The sequence below is a fragment of the Desmodus rotundus genome, chromosome 1, assembly GCF_022682495.2.
Source record: "Desmodus rotundus isolate HL8 chromosome 1, HLdesRot8A.1, whole genome shotgun sequence".
Classification (NCBI taxonomy): Eukaryota; Metazoa; Chordata; class Mammalia; order Chiroptera; family Phyllostomidae; genus Desmodus; species Desmodus rotundus.
This window is the reverse complement of record NC_071387.1, coordinates 183,749,227-183,774,280: the sequence shown is the minus strand read 5'-3', so window position 1 is coordinate 183,774,280 and position 25,054 is coordinate 183,749,227. Positions and strand designations below refer to the sequence as shown.

General features: G+C 41.6%; 1 protein-coding gene across 6 annotated transcripts in view; it reads left to right on the top strand.

Annotated features, from left to right (window-relative positions):
- Positions 1-25,054, top strand: part of SEMA5A (semaphorin 5A) — a 451,159-nt gene that overhangs the window by 127,983 nt on the left and 298,122 nt on the right. For all 6 annotated transcript variants that reach the window (XM_053913864.2, XM_024578532.4, XM_053913861.2 and 3 more), the window contains one exon: positions 22,352-22,548. In XM_053913864.2, coding sequence (XP_053769839.1) covers positions 22,428-22,548 — 121 coding nt within the window. In that variant the 5' untranslated portion in view covers positions 22,352-22,427. The remainder of the gene's footprint in view (positions 1-22,351; positions 22,549-25,054) is intronic.

Below are 25,054 nucleotides of genomic sequence, written 5' to 3'. Positions count from 1 at the left end.
AAAAGCTTGTGTCCTGCTGTCTTTGTTACGATATTATAAATAGATACCCATGATTTTGCTAAACTTAGCAGTGAGTAAGCAGTTGCCATTAGGGAAATGTTTCTGTTGGGACAAATCCTGCTGTGGGGCATGCGGAGCCCTTAGAAATACAGCTAATGTGTTGGTGACATTTTAACTGTATTCTGTTCATTTGATATCTACTGGTTCTTTCTCTCATGTCCCTTTCTCGGAGTCAGTAAGGCAGGGAACCTGTATGAACATTGTCATGGGGAATTAGAAACTCAAAGTCCTTTTCTTCCTGGTAGATAAAGAGGGTGCCCTGATATTCAGCATTTTTGGTCATTTCTGCTGGCCTACTGGCCACTTTCTCTGTCTGGCCTCTCCTGGGAGTGTATAGGATGTAGGCTGTGCCTGCTCACGGTGACCGAGCTGGTGCCCTCTCTGGAAGACAGTGCTAACCCAAACACGTCTTCCACGGGTGAATTCAATCTTAAGGACTAATAAGTGATATGGAAGAGAATCTAGTGCATTTGAATTTTCCCTTTTTTAGAGGTCATGCAAACTAATTGTTGCTTATTGACCATCAGCAGGACACCAGGCACCTTGCCGACCTTCTGCAGGTATTATTGGCTCATCACCTCTTGCAATCACCCAGAGAGGTGGGTGTGGGCGACTACCTTTATCTTACTGATAGAGAAATAGCACCACAGGACTGAAGCAACTTGGCCAAGGCTTTTTTTTCTGTGTTCAACTCAGGTCTGTTCAGCTCCAAATATGATATCCTTCTCACTCTGACTGTACCCCAAGTCTCATTGGCTTTTGGTGTAAACTACTCAGTTCAGTGAAGGTGAAGGGAGGTGACCCAGGCTCAGATGGAACACTTCAGAAACTGGATTTTCAGTATTGCTGAATGAAGAAGGTGCTGCCATAGGAATGGAAAGTTTGCTAAGCCCCGAGTTAGAGAGAATTCAGGTGACCGGATGGTGGGCAAGGTTTTATGAGAGCAGGCAGGATGGCCCCCACTGTGCATCGCTGTGGAAGTCCGGATCTCTGGGGAGTCCGTTTTCCTGGGAAGCCATTTCTAAGTGTTATCCAGATTCTCAGAAGGGACAGAAATGCTGTAGCAAACGGTGTTGAACACCCTGTTTTGTTTCCTGACGTGTACAAACACAGTCTCAGAGGACATTCCCAGAATTGTCTGCTTGGGCCTGTTGTTTCATGGTGGGATAAAATAATGAATATCTTGCTTAACATTCTGTAATTCTAGAAGTTGCTTCCAAACCACATGGCTCCTCATTAAACTGGGTGAGAGAACATGCTCACAGAGCTGGTTACCTTATATTCACCCTTTCTTTGGATGGCTGGATAATCCGTTCTGGAATCTAGTACCTGTTCTAAATGGGGGAGACGACAAAACCGCTCAGCGCTTGTTGGTTTATGGTCCTGGAGGTCACCTGAGACGGTCCACCTGGAAGGTCTCAGTGTTTGCTCATTCACTTCTGGCCATTTTCTTCCTTGATCTCAAGAACTCGCTATCAGATTTTAGTCTAATGCTGATTTCTGCCCCCCTAAAAGGGGAAATTATTTGTCTTCAAACTGCGCCAGTGGGTCACTGGAAAGATCCACTGTAAGAGAAGCCTTCTAATCATTCATCACTGCAAATACACATTTCAAAATGATTTGATTAAATAAGGAATCTAGTGATACAGCACTAGGGACTTTGAACTGTAACTGAGTCTCAGGATTTAGTTGTGGCTTAAAGATTTATTGCTGGTATTAGAAAGTTATGGGCACCCAGCCTGCAATTTGGGTCCTGTTTTTCTCTTTCTCACACAGACATATGTATATAGTAGAGAATGCTAGTTGCAAACATTTCACATTGTGACTTCGGTTAGAAAAAATATCACTGATGTATTTTAACCTCTAACCTCCTGGCAGGCAGTTAATGGAAGCTTGTATCGCCATGGTTTGTGGAAATATGACAGCCCTGGATTTCATAGATGGGAATATTAACATAGGAATCACATGCACGTCTTCTAAACATGGTTCACAGTAGGATTCTGAGCCTGGCTTTGAACTTGGAGAGAAATACCATGTAGTTTATAACCAGACCTTTACTGTGCTTCTGGCAGTTGCACTGGCAGAAGAGGAGAGCCGTGTGTGTCTGATCTCTGTTTCTCTTTTAATCTCATTCTCGTGTTCTCTGTTATTAAATTGTTTGTTTCTAACACTTAAATCTCTGAGTGCTGAGATGGCATGCTCAGCAAAGAGGATTGGCCCGTTTTTTTCAAGAGAGGATGAGATGGCTTAAAATTAGGGGTTACAATTTTTACTGCAATGTGACAGCAAGTATGTGTTAGTCATTGCCTGCTAGTCAGCGTGAGATGATGCATGTAAAGAATTTAATATTATAATCTTCACAGCTATCCATGGGGAAAGTTCATTTAATATCCTTGGTTTGTAATGAGACGGTTGAGCCTCTCTAGGGAGAGGTTAAATACCTAGCTTGCCCAGAGTCACCCAGCCAGCAAGTCTGAAAGCCCAGTGGAGGAGCTGGGCTTCTTAATCCTTGCAGTCCTTGCCCATTTGTCTCACAACATGGGCTGTGTCTCCATAACATTTAAGGACTGAGCTCTCTATTGCGCTGAAAAGGTGTACTAACTAATGAGTGTCTCTGCCGTGGCCTTGTGTTGTATCGGGGAATTAAGTCTATCAATAATTGTGTCACTTTATAAGTGGAACGGTAAAGTCTATATATAGGGGATCCTGAGTGCAAGGTTGAAGGAAGGAGCGATTTTCATGGGGAATGAGAGTGGGAAAATAATAAAGCTTTTGCAAATACCTTTCCAGTGGTCCTTCACAGGAGAGGAGGAGGAGATGGGAAATTCTACTTTGGAGAAAGAATTCTGAGCATAAAGAGCAGAAAGAGGTGTAGGCACCAATGTGTCACACATGGAGCCTGGTGGGAGGTGAGGCGGGAATTTAGGGTGAGGCTGTGTTGTACGATCAAGTGCAGAGGGTCAGAATGGAGGGTTGAGCCTTACTGAAGGCATATGGAAAAAAAAGAGAACAGAGCCAGGGTGACGCAACCAGGACACTGGCCGGGGCAGGAAGAGAAGGGCTTTCAACAGGTAACATTTAGTGGCCACTTTGTACATGCCTGGTGATGTTGTAGGAGCATTAAAAGCATGTGCTTATGTGGTCCTCCCAAAAACCCTCACAGGTAGGAGGCACCTAGTACCTTAGATAAGAAAGGACAGTTGGCAGAGGTTAGTAAACTCTTCCAAAGTCACTAATTTGGAAGGTAGCAGAACTCAAGCTCACATGTATTGGATTCCAGAAATCACCTGAAGGACCTGTGAAATACTCTCATTTGCATGGTAGAACTGGAGATAAAGTCATAACACCTCTTTAAAAACCGAGGCTGACTTTGACACATGCCACATCTAAAAAGTCTAGAGAAGTATTGATGGATGAGAAAAGCTGTCAAAGTCCTTTTTAGCTCCATGGTTGAATGTTAACAGTGGATTTATTATTTGTAGTCCTTTGCCACGAGCAAAATCACCTTATTTATTAATTGTAAGAATATGTAGATGTTTGGAGGATACTCATGTATGGGTCGATCTTAAGTGAAAAGAGTGGACCCCCAGAATAGGGTTTAGACATCTGAACCCAGTGTGTGAGTGTGTGTGTAGGCAGAGTTAATCGTTTTAAGCATGTGGTTATAGCAAACAAGGACACGATTCTTCATGCTGTAGACAAGTGCGGATGACTGTGTAGTATTTCATATGTGGGTCCCCTTGGACTGGGACAGGCTTGCATTTGCTTTATTAGAGTGTGCTGCAGACAGTGCTCTGGCCTGCTCAGAGACACTGCTGTGGAGGGGATGGTGCTAGTTAGGAGAGGAGGCAGCTGTTTGTTATGACTATGTTGTGCTTAGTTAGTGACTCTGGGCCAAGTCTCATCCTTGAAATTCCTTAAGAAAACTCCCATGGGATGAGAAGCTTGCCCAGAAAATCTCCGTAGGATGAGAATCTCGCTCAGTGGTCAAGAAATTAATTTGCAAATAGATGCTTGCTTAAGATTTATAGGATTGCGATTTGGGGAAAACATAACTATTTCGTGATACGAAATGCTAATTTGACAGCTCACAGCACACTATGACCTCAGGCTGTGGGAACTGTGGAAGAAGGGGCAATACTGATATTTAAGAGCTGAGAAGAGGACCATGAGGGACTGCTGATTCCAAGTCAATTACACAAGTGTTGCATGATGGAGGCTTCACTTTAAGCGGTGGAACTTGTGGTCCCTGGGATAGTTCTGAGATTCCAGAAACATTCTCTTGGTCTGCCATATGGCACTAGATCCTCAGCCTTCTAAGAACTCAGTGCTCTGAGCAACATAATATCAGAACATTTGTCACTTACACGTAGTTGACATAATATGTCCACGTACTTGGACACCACGGTCATAGGTACTGCCCATCTGCCTTCACATCCACTGGTTCTTCCATTTGCTCTCCTGTCAGAGAATGAGCAACACTACAAAACCTTTCCTTTAGCGCTCTGCCTTAATTGCTTTAACACTGGAAAGAAACACTTGGAAAAGAATGGAAATTTCTGTTAGTGTGTTTGGGTGAAGAAGTGTGTGCATAGTCACTAGGGACTGTTGAAGGTGTGTGTGGCATGCGTGTTGGAGATGACAGTTCTTGGGCCTGGAGCCAGGTCTCCACCAATGCAATTATTAAGTAACAGAACATAAGTAATGCAATAAATTGATAAATAATATAATATAAAACATAAATTGAGGTAATTTTTAATGATAGGTAATATAAATTATAAAGCAACTTATAATTATAAATAGTGAAAGATGTTTAAAATTATTTAACTCCTGGCGCCGCTACTTTCTAGATTGACAGTAACCTGGGGCCAGAAGGTTGACTTCTCTGAATCACGGTTTCTTGTCCAGATTAAACTCAGGTCTGTGATTCACATGCTGTCATATTTTTCTTCCAAAGTTTCTCATGTCACTGCATGCAGGAAATGGTAACATTAGTGTGGGTGGCTGTGGTAAATGGAGAAGCCTTCTCACCTGGGGGCTGAAGGGGTTGGTCCCTGGCACACCTGAATTACAGTTCTCCAGTATCCTAACCCCTGCCCGATGCTTCTTTCCTCTACTGTGATTCTCCTCTGTTAGGAAATTGTTTTCTCAATGTGCCTGCACTCTTGCCCCTTCCTATAACCTCTTCCGTTCTAATCTGTGAGAATCACCATCAACCACTGAAAAATATTGGACAATAAACTAAGCTTTTGAAAGGTTATGATCTCATTGTATTTTATCTTTAGTATGGTATGTGGAGGAAACTCACAAGATAAATGAAGAGTCCATTGATGGTGCTTTTGAACTTTAGCTCTGACTTCCATTTAGGAAGTTATGGATGACCACCCATAACGCCTTTCATTGGATCTGGCACGTGATGCCACACCATTGTTGTATTTTTTTCTGGTCTTCTGAACATCATTGTTTTTCTTGATTTTTTTTTTTCTGCACTCGCTTCAGTTAGCAGGCCTTTGGTCAATGTGCAGCTTAGGTAAAAAAAAATCTAAATTCTAATTTCCTACTGTGGGTAAATTCTTCGGCCATGTGGAATTTCTTCTAGAGAAGTTGGGTTTATCATCTTGTTCTATTTTATTTTTATTTTTATCTGGAGGTTATAGCTCTCCTTTCAGAAGAGAACCGATGCTTTTGAGTTAGAGACATGCCTTTTAGATGATGATCTAGCTCTGAGGAGATAAAATAATTCTGATTCCTTTAAAATGACTATAGGTTGTCTTTAATACCAGCTTCCCTGTTCGTGCAGGCGTCTTCAAGCATGACCACGTATAACCAAGGTGCCAGGGTTGGGCTTATCAGGTAGAGCTGCGTCTGTCCTCTGGCGATGGAAATGAGTTGGCAAGGGGGCTAAGTCCCCAATCCATTTTGATTCTTCTCTGTTGATTTCTTAGCATACGTAAAAATTTTGTCTGATATAATCACATTTGCCCTTTTGTAGTGAACTTGCAAAAATGACCCCCAAAAGTATAAAAAATATGCAGACCCAGGTATTTCAGAACATGGTAATGATTTGCTGTGTTTTCCTCCAGGTGTTAATTGTAACAGTGAAGATCCACATTGTCTTGTCTAACAGTTATCGAGCACTTGCTGCGGACTCACATTGTTCTAAGTGTTTCTCATTGATTAAGTCATTAAACCCTTACGACCTTATGAGAAAGGCACAAAGGTCATCCCCACCTGAAGATGAAAGTAGAGGACATAGAACCTCGAGAGGCCGACATAGGATTTGTATCCAGTGTAGAGTCAGACTTACAGCCAGGGTCCCCATGTTTGTATGCTTATATTTCATTGTGAGCATGCACACATGTGTATGCATGTGATCACAGCTTTGTGGGTGTGTGCCTCTGTGTGTGTATTTATTTCCTGGCCACAAAAAATACTTCTTACAGTACTCTTAGTATTTTATCTCGAGTATTTCTCATGTCCTTAAAGTTTGTCTTAAAAATACTATCCTGTCTTCCCGATATACTTAATTTTTATAGAACCATTTCCATCCCCCTAAGCAGAAGCTTCCAAATCCCGCTTGTAACAACATAATAATTCGACTAGGAAGAATATATTTCAGTGTAAATCTTTGTTGGCATCTCTGATGAATTCCTGCAAAGAATTTCCTAGAGATGAAACCAAAAGGCAAAACGTATAAATACTTTTAAGCTCCTCTGTATTTGTGTGTGTGTCTGTGTGTTGGTTTGTCAAATCAAAATACTGTTTTGTTAAACAGCCACAGCCACAATCAGCAGCCTCATGTTTGCATTTCAAAGTGGCAGTCAGTAAAGCAGAACCAAATTCTACAGGATGGAAACAAATTTTTTTCCCGACTTCTCAAATAGGTAGCTTTCTTCTACAACTTGCCAGTTTATGTGATTCATTAGACCAGTTGCTACATTAGATAGATCTCTTTGTTTGTGGTTCTCTGCAAGGAGGTGTCTTCAGGTGGTGAGTGCCATGCTGGGGATACATCGGACTTTCCGGACTGAGCCGTTTGTGAGTTTAAAGCACAGCTCCATCACCTCCAATCTCATCTCCCTGGTTAATGAGCTGCATCTTGTGCTACTGTGGTTGTAAACAGAGAACTGCGGGAATTTTCCAGAACAGCAAGATTAAGCATAACATTTTGCCTCTTATGATGTTAGAGAAGGTACATCACTTTCACCGGTGCACCCAACTGGAAATACAATCTGTTGCTTATCAGCAAAACAAACATGTATGCCAACTTTCCTAGAATGATTTCCCTGGTATCATTCTATTTACCAAGTTTTAGTGGCAACTTTGAGGGCAAAAATGCAGTGCCTCTGTGTTGGGAGGGAAAGTATTTGTCAGTGCTGTGTGCCGAAGCATTTCTTCTCTGTATAAGCAGAGAGCTTTGCATACTACGGTTTAATCTGTCAAGGCTGATAAAACCAATTTCCTTTCTGTAGTAAGAGTGAAACTTATTTTCTTTCCCTGGGTAGAAGGAGTTTGGTCAGTAATGGAGTGGGAGGTTCCAGTTTCAGAAATGTCCATCACTAGCTCATTTTACATATGCATGTCCTGTGTTCTCATCCCCACTGTTCTTCACTGGATTTTGAATGAGACTGGTGAGAATTTCTTGTCCTGCGAAAAGACTAGCTGTGGGAAGTTCTTGATGCAAGTGTGTACCTTCTCCTCATCCCTTCTTTAAACCTGCCCTGCCTTCTCTTCTGGCCTGCAGCAACTGTTGCTCCGTTATTGCTGACCTCCGTACGCTCAGTGAGTCTAACCTGAACTGACTCTAAATGTGTACCACAGTTAATTCGTAAAACTCATGTGACATCACTCATTTATTTTAAACTTCAATATTTTTGTTCACTTTAAATTATAAAATAAATAAATGCTTGCTGAAATTCAAACAGGGTAGAAGAATATAAAATATCCCCACTGTTTAGGAGTAATCTGAATTCTTTTTTACTTATAAGCATATGAACATAGAAATCATTTGGTTTATTTTAATCAAAAATTGGACCTTTTTCTTTCTCTTTTCTATATCTCTTTATAGATAGATAAATGCCTACCATTTTTTTCACTCAACATCATTATTGGATTTTTATGTTAGTGTATAGAGTCTTACTGCATTGGTTTTATAAGCTGCATAATAGTCAATCACAGGCAGGTGCCATACTTTATTCAATCTCATCACTTGCAACTTTGTTCCTTTTATTTCAAAGAGGTATCTGTGTTTGCTACCCCCATTCTTGGTAAATTCTACCCTGTAACTTGATTCCATTTTTATGCCAAAAGTGTGATATTTTAATTTCCAGTCCATTTACATAATTCCCACTCTTCCAAAACTCACCTTCCCCAGCCTTTTTTATATTAGCCTGATGCTTCTTTACATTACCTGTTAGTGATTTATTGATCCATTCATTCAACAGGTATTAGGTACCCACTATGTTCAAGAGGGGCTAGAATGCTAAGTGGGGCTTGGGCTCTCCCATATGGCCTTGCAGGGATGACAAGTCACAAGGCAGAGAACTCAGACCTTGACCGAGTGAGCTGAGGGCCACAGAGATAAATTGCCCTCTAAGGAGGCTGGGTGGAGGGGCCCATGCTTCTTGCTGGAGAAGAGGATACGGGAATGGAGGAGCTAGCTAATGTCTGATCGGGACCTCAGAGGAGGTTCTAATATAGAGCTGGGGGAATGTGCTCTGGGCAGAAGGGTGGACATGGGAAAGTGTGGGACTTGAGGAGCATTAGTGAATTGTGTAATTCGACCTGGGTGGTTTGACTGTGGGAAGTCGATGAAGTAGAAAACTGCCTCTGATGTTCATTCATCATCCGTGCATTTTCGCCTTCGCACTACTGTGAAGTTTCTGTTTGTTTCCTTGCCTTCAAAAAATGTTTATATAGCTTTGACAAATTCAAAGTATTGTTTCGTTTTGTTTGTTTTTGTTTTTAGAAAATATTGATTACTACATTGTATATTATTCTTGATTCCCTCCCCCGCCAACATTATGTTTCTAATATTTATGGTATATATAGATGGAGTTCACTCATATTTACTGTGATACAATATGCCATAAAAATTTCCATTCTTTCTATGGAAGGCAGGATTATTTCTAGTTTTGTGCCATTATGAACAAGGCTGCTGTGAGTGCTCTTTTACATGTTCCCTGGGCGGATGTGGAATTTCCCCAAGGCCGAGATAGCCCCCGGAGCTCTCATTAACACTGCACTGATTTTATCAGCTCTTTCTATGAAGACACTAATAGGTTGCTAGAAAATGTTTTCCCTGGAAGATTTAAAAAACATTTTAAAATAGTCTTTATTTGCTTATATTTATTAAAACCTTTTTGTCCCCCATGCTTCCTCATTGCTAGGGAGTACTCTACATCCTTTCAAATGACTCATAGTTTTAAGCTGTGGTTTTTATCTCTGTATTACAGATGATGGAACCTCAGGCATGAGGTTAATAACATTGGAGCTAAAATTGGGATCCAGGCAGTTTGGGTCCAGAGTCTGTGTTCTTAAAATCTCTGCACTGCTGCCTCTCCTAAACCTGTTGGTGGGGAGGGTGGATCATTGGGCTGGAGGCTGAGGAACACAGTCAGATAGTGCTTAACCTTTTGCATAGCAAAAGCAGGCCAGGAGACATTCTGGGACTGTGTTTAACCCCCTGCACTGTTAAGAGAACCGCTTGCCAAATTGATGCAATCTGACCTTCCTTTTTCTGGACTCATATTTGGGAATTGCTCCTGTTGTCTTTTCATTAACATATGCACCATAGAAGAGCTTTTGTTATTTTGAAATACAGAATTTAAAGCACTTGGGGATTACCTTTTAACCATGGAGACCTTTACTGTGTTGTCCTGAACGACCTTTCCCCATTCCAGGCTAATGAACTGAAGGATAAAATACCGTATGTTCACAGCGTGTCTGCGTTTCTCAGCACCACCGTTTGTGCTAATCATTCGGTGCTTATGTGGCAGCTAAGTCAAGGTCTTTATTGACTTGTTCTCCTGAAGTCTCACCTAACAGATTCCTTGTGAGTGAACTTGTAGTTTTTCCATAGAAATTCTCCTAAAACTCATGTTAAGCACTATTCAGTGGTACTGGCAGAAAGTATCTAGGCCCTCACAATGATTTTCCCATTGTTTGGACAAAGACCCTCTTGGTTTCTATCCCCTCTGGCATCTAGTCAGTCAGTCGGTTAGTGTATGTATGACACTCTCTTCTAGGTTCTGTGAATGTCGAGTGAGCAAAACCAAGGCTCAGTCCTCTAGTTGGTTGCTTATATCCTAGTGGGCCATAAACAAATACATCCATTGAGCAATTTCAAGTGGTTTTAAGTGATGAGTGCTTTAGCAGGTCTTGCTGGAGAGTCTTCTTTGAGGAGCTGGCATTTGAGGGAAATCTGAATAATGGGAAGGAAGCATCTTGGAAGGACCAATGGAGAGAGAAAGGATCTCTGGACCTATGAGCCAGCAAGTGCTGCCTGAAAGGTGATGAGCTCAGTGGGTAACAGCACCAGAGGTGTGTGTGTGCCACATGTACACACACAGGTTTGTGGCCAGGGCACAGTGCATGGAAGTGCTGGGAAAAGTGCGGAAGTGGGTGGGGCCAAACAGAGGAGCTCCTGTTTATTGGGGTCAGGGGTTTGCATTTTTGGAAAGTTGCAGAGTTAGTCCATGATTTTAAACAGGAAAAAGTACCTAATCTGATTAACTGTTTTTTTTTTCCTTTTATACAGGAAAGGATATTGCAGCTACATACATTAAAAATATATATACAAATATTCTGTTCTCCTGGTTTGTTTTTTCCATCTTTATTGAGGTATAACTTACAAATAAAAACTGTACATACTTACTGTGTACAACATAATGTTTAGATACATGTGTACAGCGTGAAATGATTACAAGCTAATTAACACATCAACTCATGTATTTACCCTTTTGTGTATGTGGTGAGAACATTTAAAATTTACTGTCTTAGCAAATTTTTGGTATACAATACAATATTATGAACTCCAGTCAGCACGCTGTACATTAGATCTCCAGAACTTACTCATCCCACGTGACTGGAACTTCGTACCCCTCCATCAACATCTCCCTATTTCCACCAACCCCAGCCCCTGGCAACCACCGGCCTATTTTATGCTTCTGTGAGTTCCACTTTTTTGGACTCTTTACAAAGATTGCTCTGGTTGTAACGTAGAAAATGAACTTTTGGGGGGCAAGTGTGAAAAACCCCAAGACAAACTAGAGAGGCTTCTGCTGGGTCCAGGTGAAATGTGGAGCGGCTTCTCCTGGCATTAGAGATGAAGGAAGGGGACAGTAGAGGTGAGGGAAGAGGACTGGTATGTGACCCATGTGATAGGGTTTATTGATGGTGTAGAGTGTCCTGTTGAGGAATTGGGGAAATAAGAATTATGCTACCTGTGATGGGGAGACTCAGACAGGAAGTGGATTTGTGGAGGGGGGAATTAGTGGTTTACTAAGTCCATATTTGATTGGAGGTAATTCTTTGTCATGTAGAAGTGGAAAGTGATGGAAGTTGCAATTTCAGGGGCAGGTTGGGGCTGAGATATAAATTTATATTCACCAGCTGAAAACTGCTATTTCGTCACCATGGGCCCCCTGAAGGGTGTGTGGATGTCAGGCAGAGGAAGATACAAGTCAAGGCAGAGGGTGACACAAAACACAGAGAAGGCCACCCATAGTTGTGCAGGGGCTGGTTCTCTTTCATCATTGGCTGATTGAAATCTTGGTCAATGAGGTCTCTGGCTCCAGGATCCATGAATGATGCTACAGCTGGTTGGTAACTGTGAAATTTATATCCCCAAGGACACATATTCAGGCCCAACTCAAGGTCATTTTTAGAAATAGAGCATCTCTTGTTTCTTCGGCTTAATGACCCATGTGTCTAGTGGGCCTCCCAATCCCTGGCCAGCAAACGGTCATTGCAGAAATGAGGTAGAAATAAGAACAGGATCTTTAGTATGGCAAGATGACCCTGCGGCTGGGGGCCGGGGTCTTACCTGTCAAAATTGTTAGATTTTCATTATCTGTGGGACCCTTTTTCATCTTTGTGTCTAACACGAAGGAATGAAAATACTTACTGTATAGGTTTATGCCAGGAAATAAGAGATTTATTGATATTTTACTGAATCACATAATCTTTGTAGTTTAAGTTTTATTATTCCCTTAGAAGTAGAATCTTTGATTTTGATATGATATGTCTCAGTAATATTTTCTTGTGATGAGAACTTCTAAGATTCAGTCCTAGCAACTTTCAAATATGCAAAAACAATATTATTAACTACAGTTAAATTTCTATTTTAATGGGGATTTTTTATTCTTGCTATTTAAAAAAAAAAATCTCACCTAAGGATATTTTTTCATTGCTTTTAGAGAGAGAGAGAGGAAGGGTGAGAGAGAAAAAGGGGAGGGGGGAGAGAGAGAGAATAAGAAGGGGAAGGGTAAGGAGAAGGAGAAAAGAGAAACATCGATGTGAGAGAGAAACATCGATTGGTTGCCTTCTTGTATATGCCCCAACCAGGGATTGAACCCACAACCTGGGTATGTTGCCCTGACCAGTAATCGAACCCACAACCTTCCCACCTACAGGACAATGTTCCAACCAACTGAGTCACACCAGCCAGGGCTTGTTCTTGCTTTTAATAAACTGATGCAAAAGTAGTAATTAGTGCACTTGAGATCTGGTGGGTTTGTTTGTTTGTTTTATTTTTTTTCCCCAGATCAAAAACTGCCACAGATTTAAATGAACTCAAGTATATCGACTGCCATGTCTGGTCCAGTGGGCCTAATAGGTATCATCAGATATCATACACAAGAATGATCACCAACTAAAATCTGAAAACACCAAATTAGGGGCCTTTTCATTAAATATTCTATTTTTTCCAAGTATATTAGCATTCTGTTATCACATTTTCATCTTTGAATAATGAATTTGATAAATTTATTTCTGTTATGAATTGTGACATCCTCCTTTTTTTGTCCTTTGACTTTTCAAGTGGTCCCAGTGGACTAGGGTGTGCCGGAGTCACTTACCCGAACCCTCAGGGTTAACGCACTGTGGCGAAATCTTCCGTGTGCTTTCATGTTTCCAGACCCAGGAGACTTCCTCTTTTTAGCCGTTTTGCCTACAGTAATCCCCTCATCCCTTTGACCATTAATTGGAAAATTATGACATTTAGAAAAGACATTTCTCAAAACCATGGGAATCCTTGTATTTGGACCAGATGTTAAGAGAATTTTAATAGAGGAATAAAACATCTGTGACAATGAATGGCAGAATAGAAGAAAAAGGAACATGAATAGCATTTAATGGAAGCATAAATATTGTTAAGAAGGTAAAGATGTATATGTGGGTTTGCATTATTTTCATCCATTAACTTACTCCTCAGGTGGTGATGACTTGTCTGGACTATGTCTTGTATTGTCCAGAGGAGGACATTTTCACAGCCTTGTTTGACAACGGGGCAGATCCACAGGGAATCGTAATTCAGTGTGATAAAGGCTATAATAGAAATGGATATTGATGTACCCGGGGGCCAGGTGTTGGGGGGGAATCGGAAAAAAAACAGAGAGGGTTTCTCCTAGATAAAGCCTGAAGATTGGGACTAGAGGCAGGGAAACCCATCCTAAAAACAGCTGATGTTGCAGAGGTGAGAAGTAGAGGGCTTGGTTAGGGTAGGGAAGTGGGCATGATTCCAGATATGGATGAGGGAAGGGTTGTCAGACCACAGTGACAAAATGACGGACGGATTTTGGGAAGATGAAGGAAAGGGAGATGGTGGGCGAGTCCTCAGATTCTGAGTCGGATGTCTTGGGTAAATGGTGTGGCTAGCTATGAGAAGAAATAGGCATGAAGAAGACAGTTGGTGAAGATGGGGATCAGGTCCCCTTTGGATGATGTCCCTCTGGGTTATTTATGTGAAGATACCTATTTTGATTTATGAGTTTGGATTATGTATGGAAGTTTTGAAGAGAATTATAGACTTGGACGTTACCAGTTTTTAGAAAACTTGTAATATCATGTGAGTTTGAAGAGAGAGGCCACTGAGAATGTGTAGATTGAGAAGTAATGAACCTTCAGGAGAGATTGGGGCTCACCTTCATTTCAGAGAGCTGTGCAGTAAGAGTTCTGGATGCAGTAGGAAGACGAGGAGATTCGGCTGTTACGGAAACCAGGGAAGAAAGGGTTTCTGGGAGGTATTCAGGAGAAAAGGTCCGTGGACACAGTCTGCCATGGAGCTGTTCGGCTGCATAGGCTCCCCGGATGTGACAGTCAGGGGTGACCAGTGATAGTGGACCGGAGTGCTGAGGACGGAAGGGTTCGTACTTTTCTTCCTGCTACCCCTGTATGCTTTTACATGTTGGCAAGGCCATTGCACTCTGAGTTCTGCTTATCTTAACTAAAAACAAATGGGAGCTATGAATAATAATTTTCACACGTGAGAGTCATTTATACTCGATTATCTTACTCCGTCCATATGAGTTTCCTGCCCCGAGGAAATGACTCGGTAAAGCCCTTTAGAAATTGTCCATTGTTACCTTGAAGACCCATTATTTAAGTTTTCTTTCTTAGAAAGGACTCTTGTTGGTTTAGCTAACACAGAAATACATTGAATGAACTTTCATTTAGTTTTAAAACCTGCTGACAGATAAAATTAATATTGCCTTTGTGTAAATAATAATTTTATCTAATGGACTTCATTTATTTTTATAGTTCCTTCAGGCAATCTGGAGCTAAACTAGGGGAAAAAGGCAAAAGTATAATAACATTTCCCTTTGAAGAAAGATATAAAATAAGGTCACTGAAGCCGAACCATTATTAAAATGTATAAAATAGTTTAATGTTTGCTTTTTCCCATTTTATACCATGAGGTCATTTTATGTAGTCATAAAATTCCATCTCATCTCCATTCAGATATGATGAGAATCTATGAGTAACAAAGCCAACTTCTTCATTCACCTGAAGGTGGCAGCCAATGGCGCTACTGTAGTTAATGGCAGTCAGTGTTTTCAATTAACATGTTCCTAAAAATGTTTCACTCATTCATTGATGTTAAACCTCTTTTGGCTGAAATGTGGCAGTCAAGACACATGGGTTAAAACAATATAGAATGGATCTAATTTTTACAAAAAAAAGTATGTAAAAATGGAAGATGGCAATATGTCTGGTGAACATCTTGATTCCCTGTAGAGACTCAAGATCGTAATAAGAAAACTTGAATTTCAACTTTATTTCCCAAAGAATAAAATGTTCAGTTATTGTTTTTGCAAGAGGTTAGAAGACTCTATTTCCTTGAGCACTGTGCATTAAGTTTATTGTTTTATTGATTCTTCATTTAATCCTATTCCTGCTCAGTACCTAGAATATCCGAACTCTCACAAGGAAGGAACAGAGGTTCATTCAATATGTTGATTCCAGCCCTGAACACATCGTACTAAGTGTCCTGGATTGTTTCTTCCTGTTTCCTTAAACGCTCTTAACTTGAACCCCTTCAGAGGCCATAGCTTCTGTCTTCTTCCACCATTCAGAGGGAATTCCTCTGTCTTCTCGGTTTCCTGAGACTTTACTCCTACTTTTATTTGATAATTATCAAAAGGTAGATTTTTACTTGCTTGACGAGTATTAACTGTGACCTTGATGTATCCCCATTGTGTCTCCTCATCTTTGCCCCCCTGTATTGGAGTTCTGTCCTTTGCCTACAGGTAACATCCTTCATTGTGGCTGGTTGGTTAACGATTCTCCCTACAACATTGCATGTTTCTGTGCCAAGGGTTTATCCCTCATTATTAATTCTACAGACAAGGCTAAGTTTCTGGAGGTGATTTAGATCATCTGATCTTGTGGCCCTTAATCAGTGTGTGGTTTTACCAGCCTGAGTGGGAAGACTGAGCAAGCCTTGCAAAGAGCCAGGGGGGAGTAGCCTCACCCAACTGGCGCAGCTGCCACAATACACTTGGTTGTATAGTAGTAACCTGTCAGAGGCCTTTAACCTGAACCTTTGTATCTCAGCTACAAAGAGAAGAGAGAGACGAGGTTATTTCAACCTCCTCTTTCACCTCTTGAATTCACTGAGTTGTTGACTTATTTCCTGTTTCATATATACCAGGGAAATGAATAAACCACCTTCTAATGGTATTTGCTCAGTGGCAAGGGATGAATGGATTCTAAATGCTCAATAGCTCATTGACTATGTGATTTCTGATTCATTCAGACAACTCATTCAGCATGTTGGAACACACAAACTCAGGACTGTAACGACGTGTTCAACCCACAGCTGGTTTATAATAAATAGGAGAAGTCAAAACGTAAGAACAGGGAAGGCTGTATGCCTATAATATGCAACCTTTGATGAGGAATCAGGCACTGTAATTGGTATATTGAGGTTTCTGGAAAAGACCTGCCCCCGTGGGTGCAGAAAGTGGAGGCTAGCCTGTACCATGCCCGGCGGGAAGACTTGGGACAGGTTGGGGACCTGCAGCATTAGCAACATTCAGATGAGTATGCAAGGTTGACTGAGGATCCTGACTAGGCCAGAGGGGCTGGAGAGATGCCTTTGCAGTGGGAGTAGTAGAGGTGGAATTTGGGTAATGGTGGTTGGTGAAGGGGTGCAGTGTTTTCTTTGGAATGCAGTGGAGGAACCCGGAGAGTTTTTGAAGAGGGTTGGGCTGTTTACCTGGAGGCAGCTGATGGTTGTGCAACAGACACCGTGTTTAGCTGTGCCAGTGTGTGTGGGGATGAGACCAGGTGGTGTGTTCGGATGGATGAGTTTTTAGGGGTTTTGCTGCTTTCAGTTTGGACTGCAACTTAATTCTGGGGGAGCGGTTGGTTCATCTGATCAGATCCCATAGAATAGAGCCAGGAGATGGGAAGAAGGAATACAAAGATACACATTTCAGAAGAGCTTTCACCCCCTTCTACAAACCCTAGCCTGTGTTCCTGAAGTTACAATGTGCTGTAACTTTGTATAAATAAGAGGTTCTCGGGCAACAACAGCTCCTCAATTTGGCATCAGCTCTTTGAAACTAAACCCTCTGTTGTGGGCCGGTATGGGCCATGGCTTCCTGAGTTCTGTCCCTGTCAGTTCACCTGACATCATTGTCCTCTCCCCAGTGGAAGTCCTGGTCTTGATAAACTCTGAAATGAGCCAATGGATCAGGCCACTTGAACTCTACAGCAGATCTAAGGCTCAGAAGAAACCCAGCCGCCTCTGAAAAGAAGTACGTTAAGCTTATTTTGGATCTGTTTTTATTAATAAGTAGTTAGGCTTTGTTTCCTAAGCAAAAATTCTTGTGTAAGCACTCATTCTTTTTTTTTTTAATTTCTTTTTTTATCTGACAGAGTTTTTTAAACTAAGAAGAACAGTTATTTTCTGTTCCCCAGAGCCTATTCATTTGCGGTGTGGGTGTGAATGGGAAATGTTATTTATTGCACACACACTTACACACAGAGTTTTGCTTATTTAGATGGAGTTATAGAGAGATCCTCCCACGTCAGGAAACTCAAAGGAAGGCCTCAGACGTTTTGAAGTAAATGCAAAAAAAGTGCTTCTCTATTCTGTAGCCCAAATTAGTCTGCTGAACTAAATCTTCCTACTGGCAAAATCACTTGTTTAGTATTAACTCAACTAATATATTTTTAATTTTTCAGAGGTGGTGGGTTGAAATTAGAACAACTTTGATTGAAATTTATTCTTTGAAAAATTTTTTATAACGTGTTTTCCAATGTAACAAATACGTAGTTGTAATTAACGTGACTTTTCATTCTTATTGAAATTTTGCTGACATGACTCAATACCAGTTCAGCTGGGTGACTTATATAAGTGTATTTTAATATAGTCTTTCGAGTGATGATAACTTATTTAATTTCTAAAGAGGGAGAGGTGTGCTGATACGCAAAAGTTGGAGGTTCTCACCGAGGCGATGGGCAGCGTCTGGAGACAATTTGGGTTGGCAGGAGTGGGGTGGGGCTGCTGCTGGAGTCTGGCCAGGGACGCTGTTAATGCAGTGAGCAGTTCCCAGAACAGAGAATGACATGCCTCTAAGTGACAAAAGTGCTGACATCGAGCACTGAAGATCCCTGATGTGACTGTGACCCCAGAGCTCAGTGAGTCTAGTGGGAGGTGGAATCGCGCAGTCCAGGGTGGAGGGGCCTGCCATGTAGAGGTAGCCTACTTAGAGCGAAGGCATTCAGGGAGTAGCTAGCCTTGCGTGGCAGGTGCTCGGAAAAGCCTACGCTGTAAATGATGGTGAATGCCCTTCCCTGGCATATTACCACAAGCATTGTTTATAGTACCTTTATTTTAAGAAAAAGGTAACATGCGATGTATTCTGAAAATTATAAACTTCTAAAAAGTTTAGAAGTTATAATCACCTGTTCTCATTAAATGTACTTCCCTTGGTGTTTCCTGCAAACATGTAATTTCATCTCATCGCCGTGGAACTCTGTGTCCCATTTTAGCAGCTCTTACCCTTGACGTGGCATCCCCTCCTTCTCTAACCGGTACTTTCCACATCCTAGGAAGGGGCATTTCAGGCACTTGTGTTGTTTTTCTCTACCTTTCCTTCAGGAGGCTAAGATGCTAGCACTGAGGTAAGAGTCCATGGCTGTTGTTAACATTGGACAGTTCCTACTGACAGTTGGTCCCTGGGCTCATTCCACAGGTGGCAGAAGGGAGTCTGTGTAGGCCCGGGCCTGACACATCGAAAACCATGCAGGAGGAGAATTTGCTCTTAGTCCCTAGTCAGCTTGAGCTCAGTCGGGGAGGGGTGGGAGGGAGGGGTTCAAGCCGGGGCAGTGCCCTCTTCCGTCTCCTGATGGAATGCTGCCCAGTGGTACCACTGTGGGTGCTGGACATGGTGTCAATGTGGTGTGTCACACCTGCCACAGAGCTGGCACTTTCTGAGGGCGTACTGGTACTTCATTATCCTTCCTGCATTAACTTTTATCATTGCTGCTTTGTTTTGACATGAGGCAGTGGGAATCTATTGCCAGGGGGCTAGCAAGCGTTCTCCAAATGCCCTTGCTGTGAGCTGAACTAAATTACACCTAAAACATCTAACAAGTGTTATTCTTTGTTAAGATATGTCATTTGATGACATTTCATACATTAAGTCTCAGGTCAGAAGGATAAGAAAAGATGGTCCGCTTCATGTGTTTACCTCTGGACTGGAGTTCCAGAGCATTGCCCAGTTTTTCAGACAACGGCACCTTTATCCAAGAGTGAAATTAATCATTCTTTAATTTTGTAACTCAGGGAAAATGTAACATCTGTGCCTTCATTGCTTCGCTGTGCATTATGGTACACTCTGCCTGGGTGGGGATGATGGGCCCATCGAACAGATGCCCCCTCGCTCCCAGTCTCCCTCTGCGCCCCTTCCCCCACCTTCATGCTCAGGGCCTCTCACTTCTGCAGAAGCCACGCTCAACCTTGTCGTGATTTGTGATCCTCGCACTTGTTTTCTGCTCAGTTTGAACATTTTCATCAATGAGAGCACTGAGTCAATGGAACTCAAAATACAGAGACTCTGTGAAAACAGAGGCATCCTAACATTTTTTCTTCTTCTTTGTGAAATCTCACCACGTAGTCACGGGCACACTGCTTCAGAAGATGAAGTTCATGATCACGTTCTTTACTGGGACTCCAGTAGCTTCTACACCTTTGTTATCTTCTTCCCGATACCTCTTCTCCTGCTTACATCTGCAGTCTCTCCCCAACTCACCACTTCTAAGAAAAGAAGCCACATTTAATGATCTGTTGTCTTTACATTAAAATTTTCCTAACTTTGATTGTTTCGTGCTTCTGTGAGTTCATTGAATTTTCTTTGATTACCTGGCATTCAATTTAGCCATCCACGTTTTAGCCCACTTTTGCTCCCTCCATTCCTGTTTGGTGTCTTGCTATGTGGATTCTGTCCCTTGTTTTGCTGAAACCCTGCTCCCCCCACCCTACCTGTCCCCTCCACCACCAGCAAGTTGCTCACTGACTGATCACTAAAGCCATTGGTCTGCCTCATTGGTATGCGACTGACCAGATCTCTTTTTAAAAAAGTGTTATTATTATATTTCAGCCTAACTGGATCTCTATTTTTGCTTGGTGAGCTATCTCTGATTTCCTTCCCATCTTTGTGTGGTGACTTTTTAAATTGTAGCTTTCTAAACAAACAAATAAACAAATAATTTTCTTTAGCTCCTCCTCTCTCTTTTATTTCTCTTGTGTTCCCCTGGTGAATTTAACCACACCTGTGATTTAACCTGGCCATACATTGTATGCACTGTCTGACTTCTTTTTTTCTGAGCATCCAGTCTGGATTTTCAACGGTCTGTTGCTTTTCCTTAAATATTCTCTTAGCATCTTAAACACAACATGTACAAAAATAAATGATTATTTTCTCCTCTAAACAAAATTCTTCTGTCAATCATCAAATTGAACAAAGTGGCATCACCACCTTCACAGTTTCTTGTATTCTCTGTCTTGAGTGCATCCATGACTCTTTGCTTTCTGTTTCTCCAAAGTTTGCAGATTAGAACAACAGTCCTTTTAGTTCATTTCACATTTCGCATGTTAGGAATTTGGGCAGGCCTCGGCTGGGTGATTCATTTGCTCTTGTACTTACTGGACTCACTCAGTGGCTCTCGTATATACTCACATATGAGGTACCTTGGTGGGGATGGCTGGGAAGCTGGGTTTAGCACGTAATGTCCCTAGGAGGTACTGTATGTGGCTTCTCTAGCATGGCAGTCTCAGGGTACCTGGGGTCTCAGTGCCCAGAGGACATGTTCTAAGAGATAGGAAGTGGAAACTGCCAGTCTCAGGGGCGGGGCGTGGAAAGCAGCGCACCATCCACTCTGTTGCGTTTGATTGAGCCGATTTAAGAGAGGGGTCATAGACGGACCTCAATGAGGGAAGTTCAAATACTCTGTGTCCCTCTTTAATTTGTCATACTTTCTCTAACCCATCACTTTAAATATTTGCCTGAATTTTTATTCCCATTAACACCATTTGAAGTCACAGCCTCATTTATTTCTCTTCTGACCAATTGCAGTGGCTTCAGATGAACCTCTCCACCTCTGTGCTCCTTTCTACCCAATTGCCTATGTACACTGTTGTAAGAATAATTTTATTAATACTTCTTCTAATGTAATATTAATATGCCATGGCAGCTTGTTGCCTAAAAATAGAGAACTTAGACCTTAGTATAGTTTCCCTTCCAAATGTTAACCCAACCTACTCTGTAAGCTGCTTCCCACTATATCTCCCTTTATATCTCCCGGTGTTGGGGTCAAGTATAGTAAGCTGTTCCCAAAACACATTGCCTACTCCTTCCTCTTGCCCCTCCAGGGCCTCTTTTCATCCTCTTCCCTTGGCATGGAATGTACTTCCAGAAACCTCCATCTGCTAAAATCCTCTTTATCCTCCAGTGTTAAACTCGAATGTGAGCCCCTCCATGGACACACCCTTGATCCCTCTAAATAGCAGCCCGGCGCGCTCCCAACTCCCACCGCATTCCTGCTTCTTTTTTAAAACAGTTTTCTGACAACCTGGACTGCAGTTATTTTTTGCAAGCCTATCTCATTTTAAAGCTTATTAATCTTTTAAATTATTCATAATCTTTCAACTATCAACACTCCCAGCATAGCAATTTCATCTCACCCAGTGGGTGCTCAATGTAGATTTCATTTGATTTATACTTGGTCTCTAGCCAGGAACTTTGCAAGGCAGGTCATCTATTAATTTCAAAGGATAAATTCATCAAATATGGGCAATTTTGACGAGTCGGGTTTCATATTATTAATCAGTTTATTCATAAATGACAATGGTGATGACCTTACTAAATGGGGTCTTTTGAGTATGAAAAAGGAAGGGCTGGGTCCTTAGGGTTTCCACCTGGCGATCTGTGTTTGCACGAGGAGATGAAGATGGTGTTCCAAGGGAAAACCAATCCGTGATCACGGGCCTTAAACGGCGTTCGGGGTGACTACGATGTCTCGGTAGTATTTACACTTGAACACTTTTCCTTTGATAGTAAATGGTTTGTCTCATAAAATTATTGTGAGAAAAAGAGGTCTTTATTGAGACACACACACTCACATATCAGCTAGAAAATTGCCCACTTGTGTCCAAGCCCTCAAAGCTTTTTATTTCATTTTATATGTTTTTAAGGGTGGTAACAGGACATTACGAAAAGACCACCACCCGAAAACCTGAACTTGTTTTCATCCCATTGTTGTCCTTTGTGTGTTTTAGGCATTTTTCCCACATGACGGGAAGGCGAACCTCTGGTTAGAAGGCAAGCGCACAGAGTCAGACCCTCCTGCCCACCATGAAGGGAACCTGTGTCATTGCATGGCTCTTCTCTAGCCTGGGCTGGTGGAGACTCGCCCAGCCTGAAACAGACGCTTCTCAGTGCCAGAGAGCAGAGCACCCGGTCATTTCCTATAAAGGTAAGGGGCAAGCACTCTCTGATTCCAAGGCACCACTTAAATGCACTTTCCAGACTCAGTGACGGAGAATAGCAGTCCTTATTGCTCTATTATTCTATGACTCTTGTTTTCGACATTGTTTAAAATAGGAGCAAAGTTGCAAGAACCTTCATCCAGAAATAGATCACTATCTCAAGAAGAATCCATGACCGAAGTCTCACAGATAAGAAAGTCCCAGTGTTGATACCCCCTTTATTTAACAGGTACTAGATGCATAATAGGCATTTGAACCAGAGGATAAAAATGTGACCCACAGAAATAACACCAAAAACTAAGGAAAACAGCCCTGGTCAGATGGCCCAGTTGGTTAGAATGTCATCCCGTGCACCAAAAGGTTGTAGGTTCAATCCCTGGTCAGCGCTGTATGCCTACGGGTGGCAACCAATTGCTGTTTCTCTTTCTCTCTCTCTCTCTCTCAATCCCCCCTCCCCTCCCCCCCTCCCTACTTTTTCCTCTCTTTCTAAAATCAGTAAACATACCCTTAGGTGAGAATAAAAAGAGAAGAAAACAAAAATTTCTTTACTTCAGCATTTTCCAACAAAGCTTTATTCTTGCCACAAAATATGATTTTGCTCTCTCTGGCATTGCGTGGCAGACAGAATTAGTTTAATGTCTCTGGTGTCTCCATAGATCTGTAGGATTCATTAATTAGTATGTATATTCATTCATTTATTTTTTCATTAATCAAAGTTTATTTAGGGTTCTTTTTACCCTTGGCACTCAGTGTTCAGGAAAAAAAATAAATGTCTTTATTCTTGTCTCATTGAACTCAGTTATATTATCAAGCTAACCATAATTATTCAGTCATTGTATTTTAATAATCCATCCAATAGTTTTATGCTTAAAAATTATTTTTATTTATTGACTTGAAAGAGAGAGACAGAGGCAGAGACAGAGGCATCAATCTGTTGCTCCTTCCACACACTCCCTGGTTTACTCCTGCACGTGCCCTGACTGGGGATCGAACCCCAAACCCTGGCACATTGAGATGACAGTCCAACTAACTGAGCTACCTGGCCAGAGCCAATAGTTTTATGCTTTGTTACTTTTTAAACTTCGTGTCATGAAAAATTTCAAATATACACAGAAATTGAAAAAAAATAGTTTAAGGAACACCCAGACCCTACATTTATTAATTGATGGCCCACCTTTTTTCTTTTAAATGCCCACTTATGGTGTGCCCCACACCCACCAAATTAGTTTGAAGCAACTTGAAGAGATTTTTATCTATAATATTTCAACTTCAAAGAAAGAGAATTCACAATACCATTGTCACATCAAACAGACAAAATTCCAAACAAAGAAGCATTCGGTCACATCACCAGACATGTGGTGAGTATTGTGGCATCTCCGACGGTCTCACGGATGCTTACACATTTTAGCAACAGGTGGACTGAATCTCAGTGGAGTTCATACATCGCAATTGGTGGTGTATCTTTTGAGTCTTTTTAATCTTTTACTGTTTTTTGTTGCTGTTGATCCTCTTGCAAATCAATTATTTAACAAAAATCTTAAGTTCTTTGTGCTGTAGAGTTTCCCACAGCCTAGATTTTGCCAAGTGCATCCCGTTGGTGTTGTTCAAATGTTCTTCTGTCTTGAATGTGCCTGTAAATATGTAATAACATCAAGAGGCTGCTTAGACTGAGGTTCGAATCTTTTTGTATCCACTCTGTCTCGGATGGAACCTCTATTGGAGGCAGCTAATAACTAGGACTGAAATTAGCAGTCACTGGAGATCATGCCTAAATTTGCTGACTCACTCATGAGGCAAACCTGGGATGTTCTCATTTTATTATTCTTTCCTTATTTAATGGCAAGAATACTTCTGTATGAAGTAACTTTCCCACACTATCTTGTTTGATGATCCTGAGGATGCAGCTTACATGGGAACGGCTGAATAAATGCTGCCCCCACCCTCCATGAGTTTTTTAAAGAGACTATTAGTTGGTTGTCTATCATTATCCAAAGAGGAAAAATAATTGTTATGTTTGCTTTTTGTTTTTCTTATTTTGATTATTAGAATTATTAATAATATATGGATTTCAAGGTTTGATCTATTTTAAGCAGTTACAGCTTTTGCTCTTACAGATGGTGAAATCATCACATTTCAAGCCCCCTAGGAACCTTGTGAATTTGGCTCCTGAGCTGTTCTGACACAGCCCGTGCTGCCTCTCACAGCTTGCGGACTCTCTGGGACAACAGATGTTCCCCACTCCCCTTAGCCGCTTCCCCCCATTGATCTGACAACCACCTATTTTGGCTGATTTTGCATGGAGAGTCTCAGCTAGGGGTTTTGAACTGAGGAAAACATTTTAAACACATGCACCATTAAGTTCTTCTACATAGTTCCAAATCATCTCCAGGACTGTGGGTTTTCTGAACCTCTTCTGTCTTATGTTTACATCATTCCCTCTTATACACAGAATCCTAAGTCTCTGCAGGACAATGTAATATTCCTTTGCCTTTT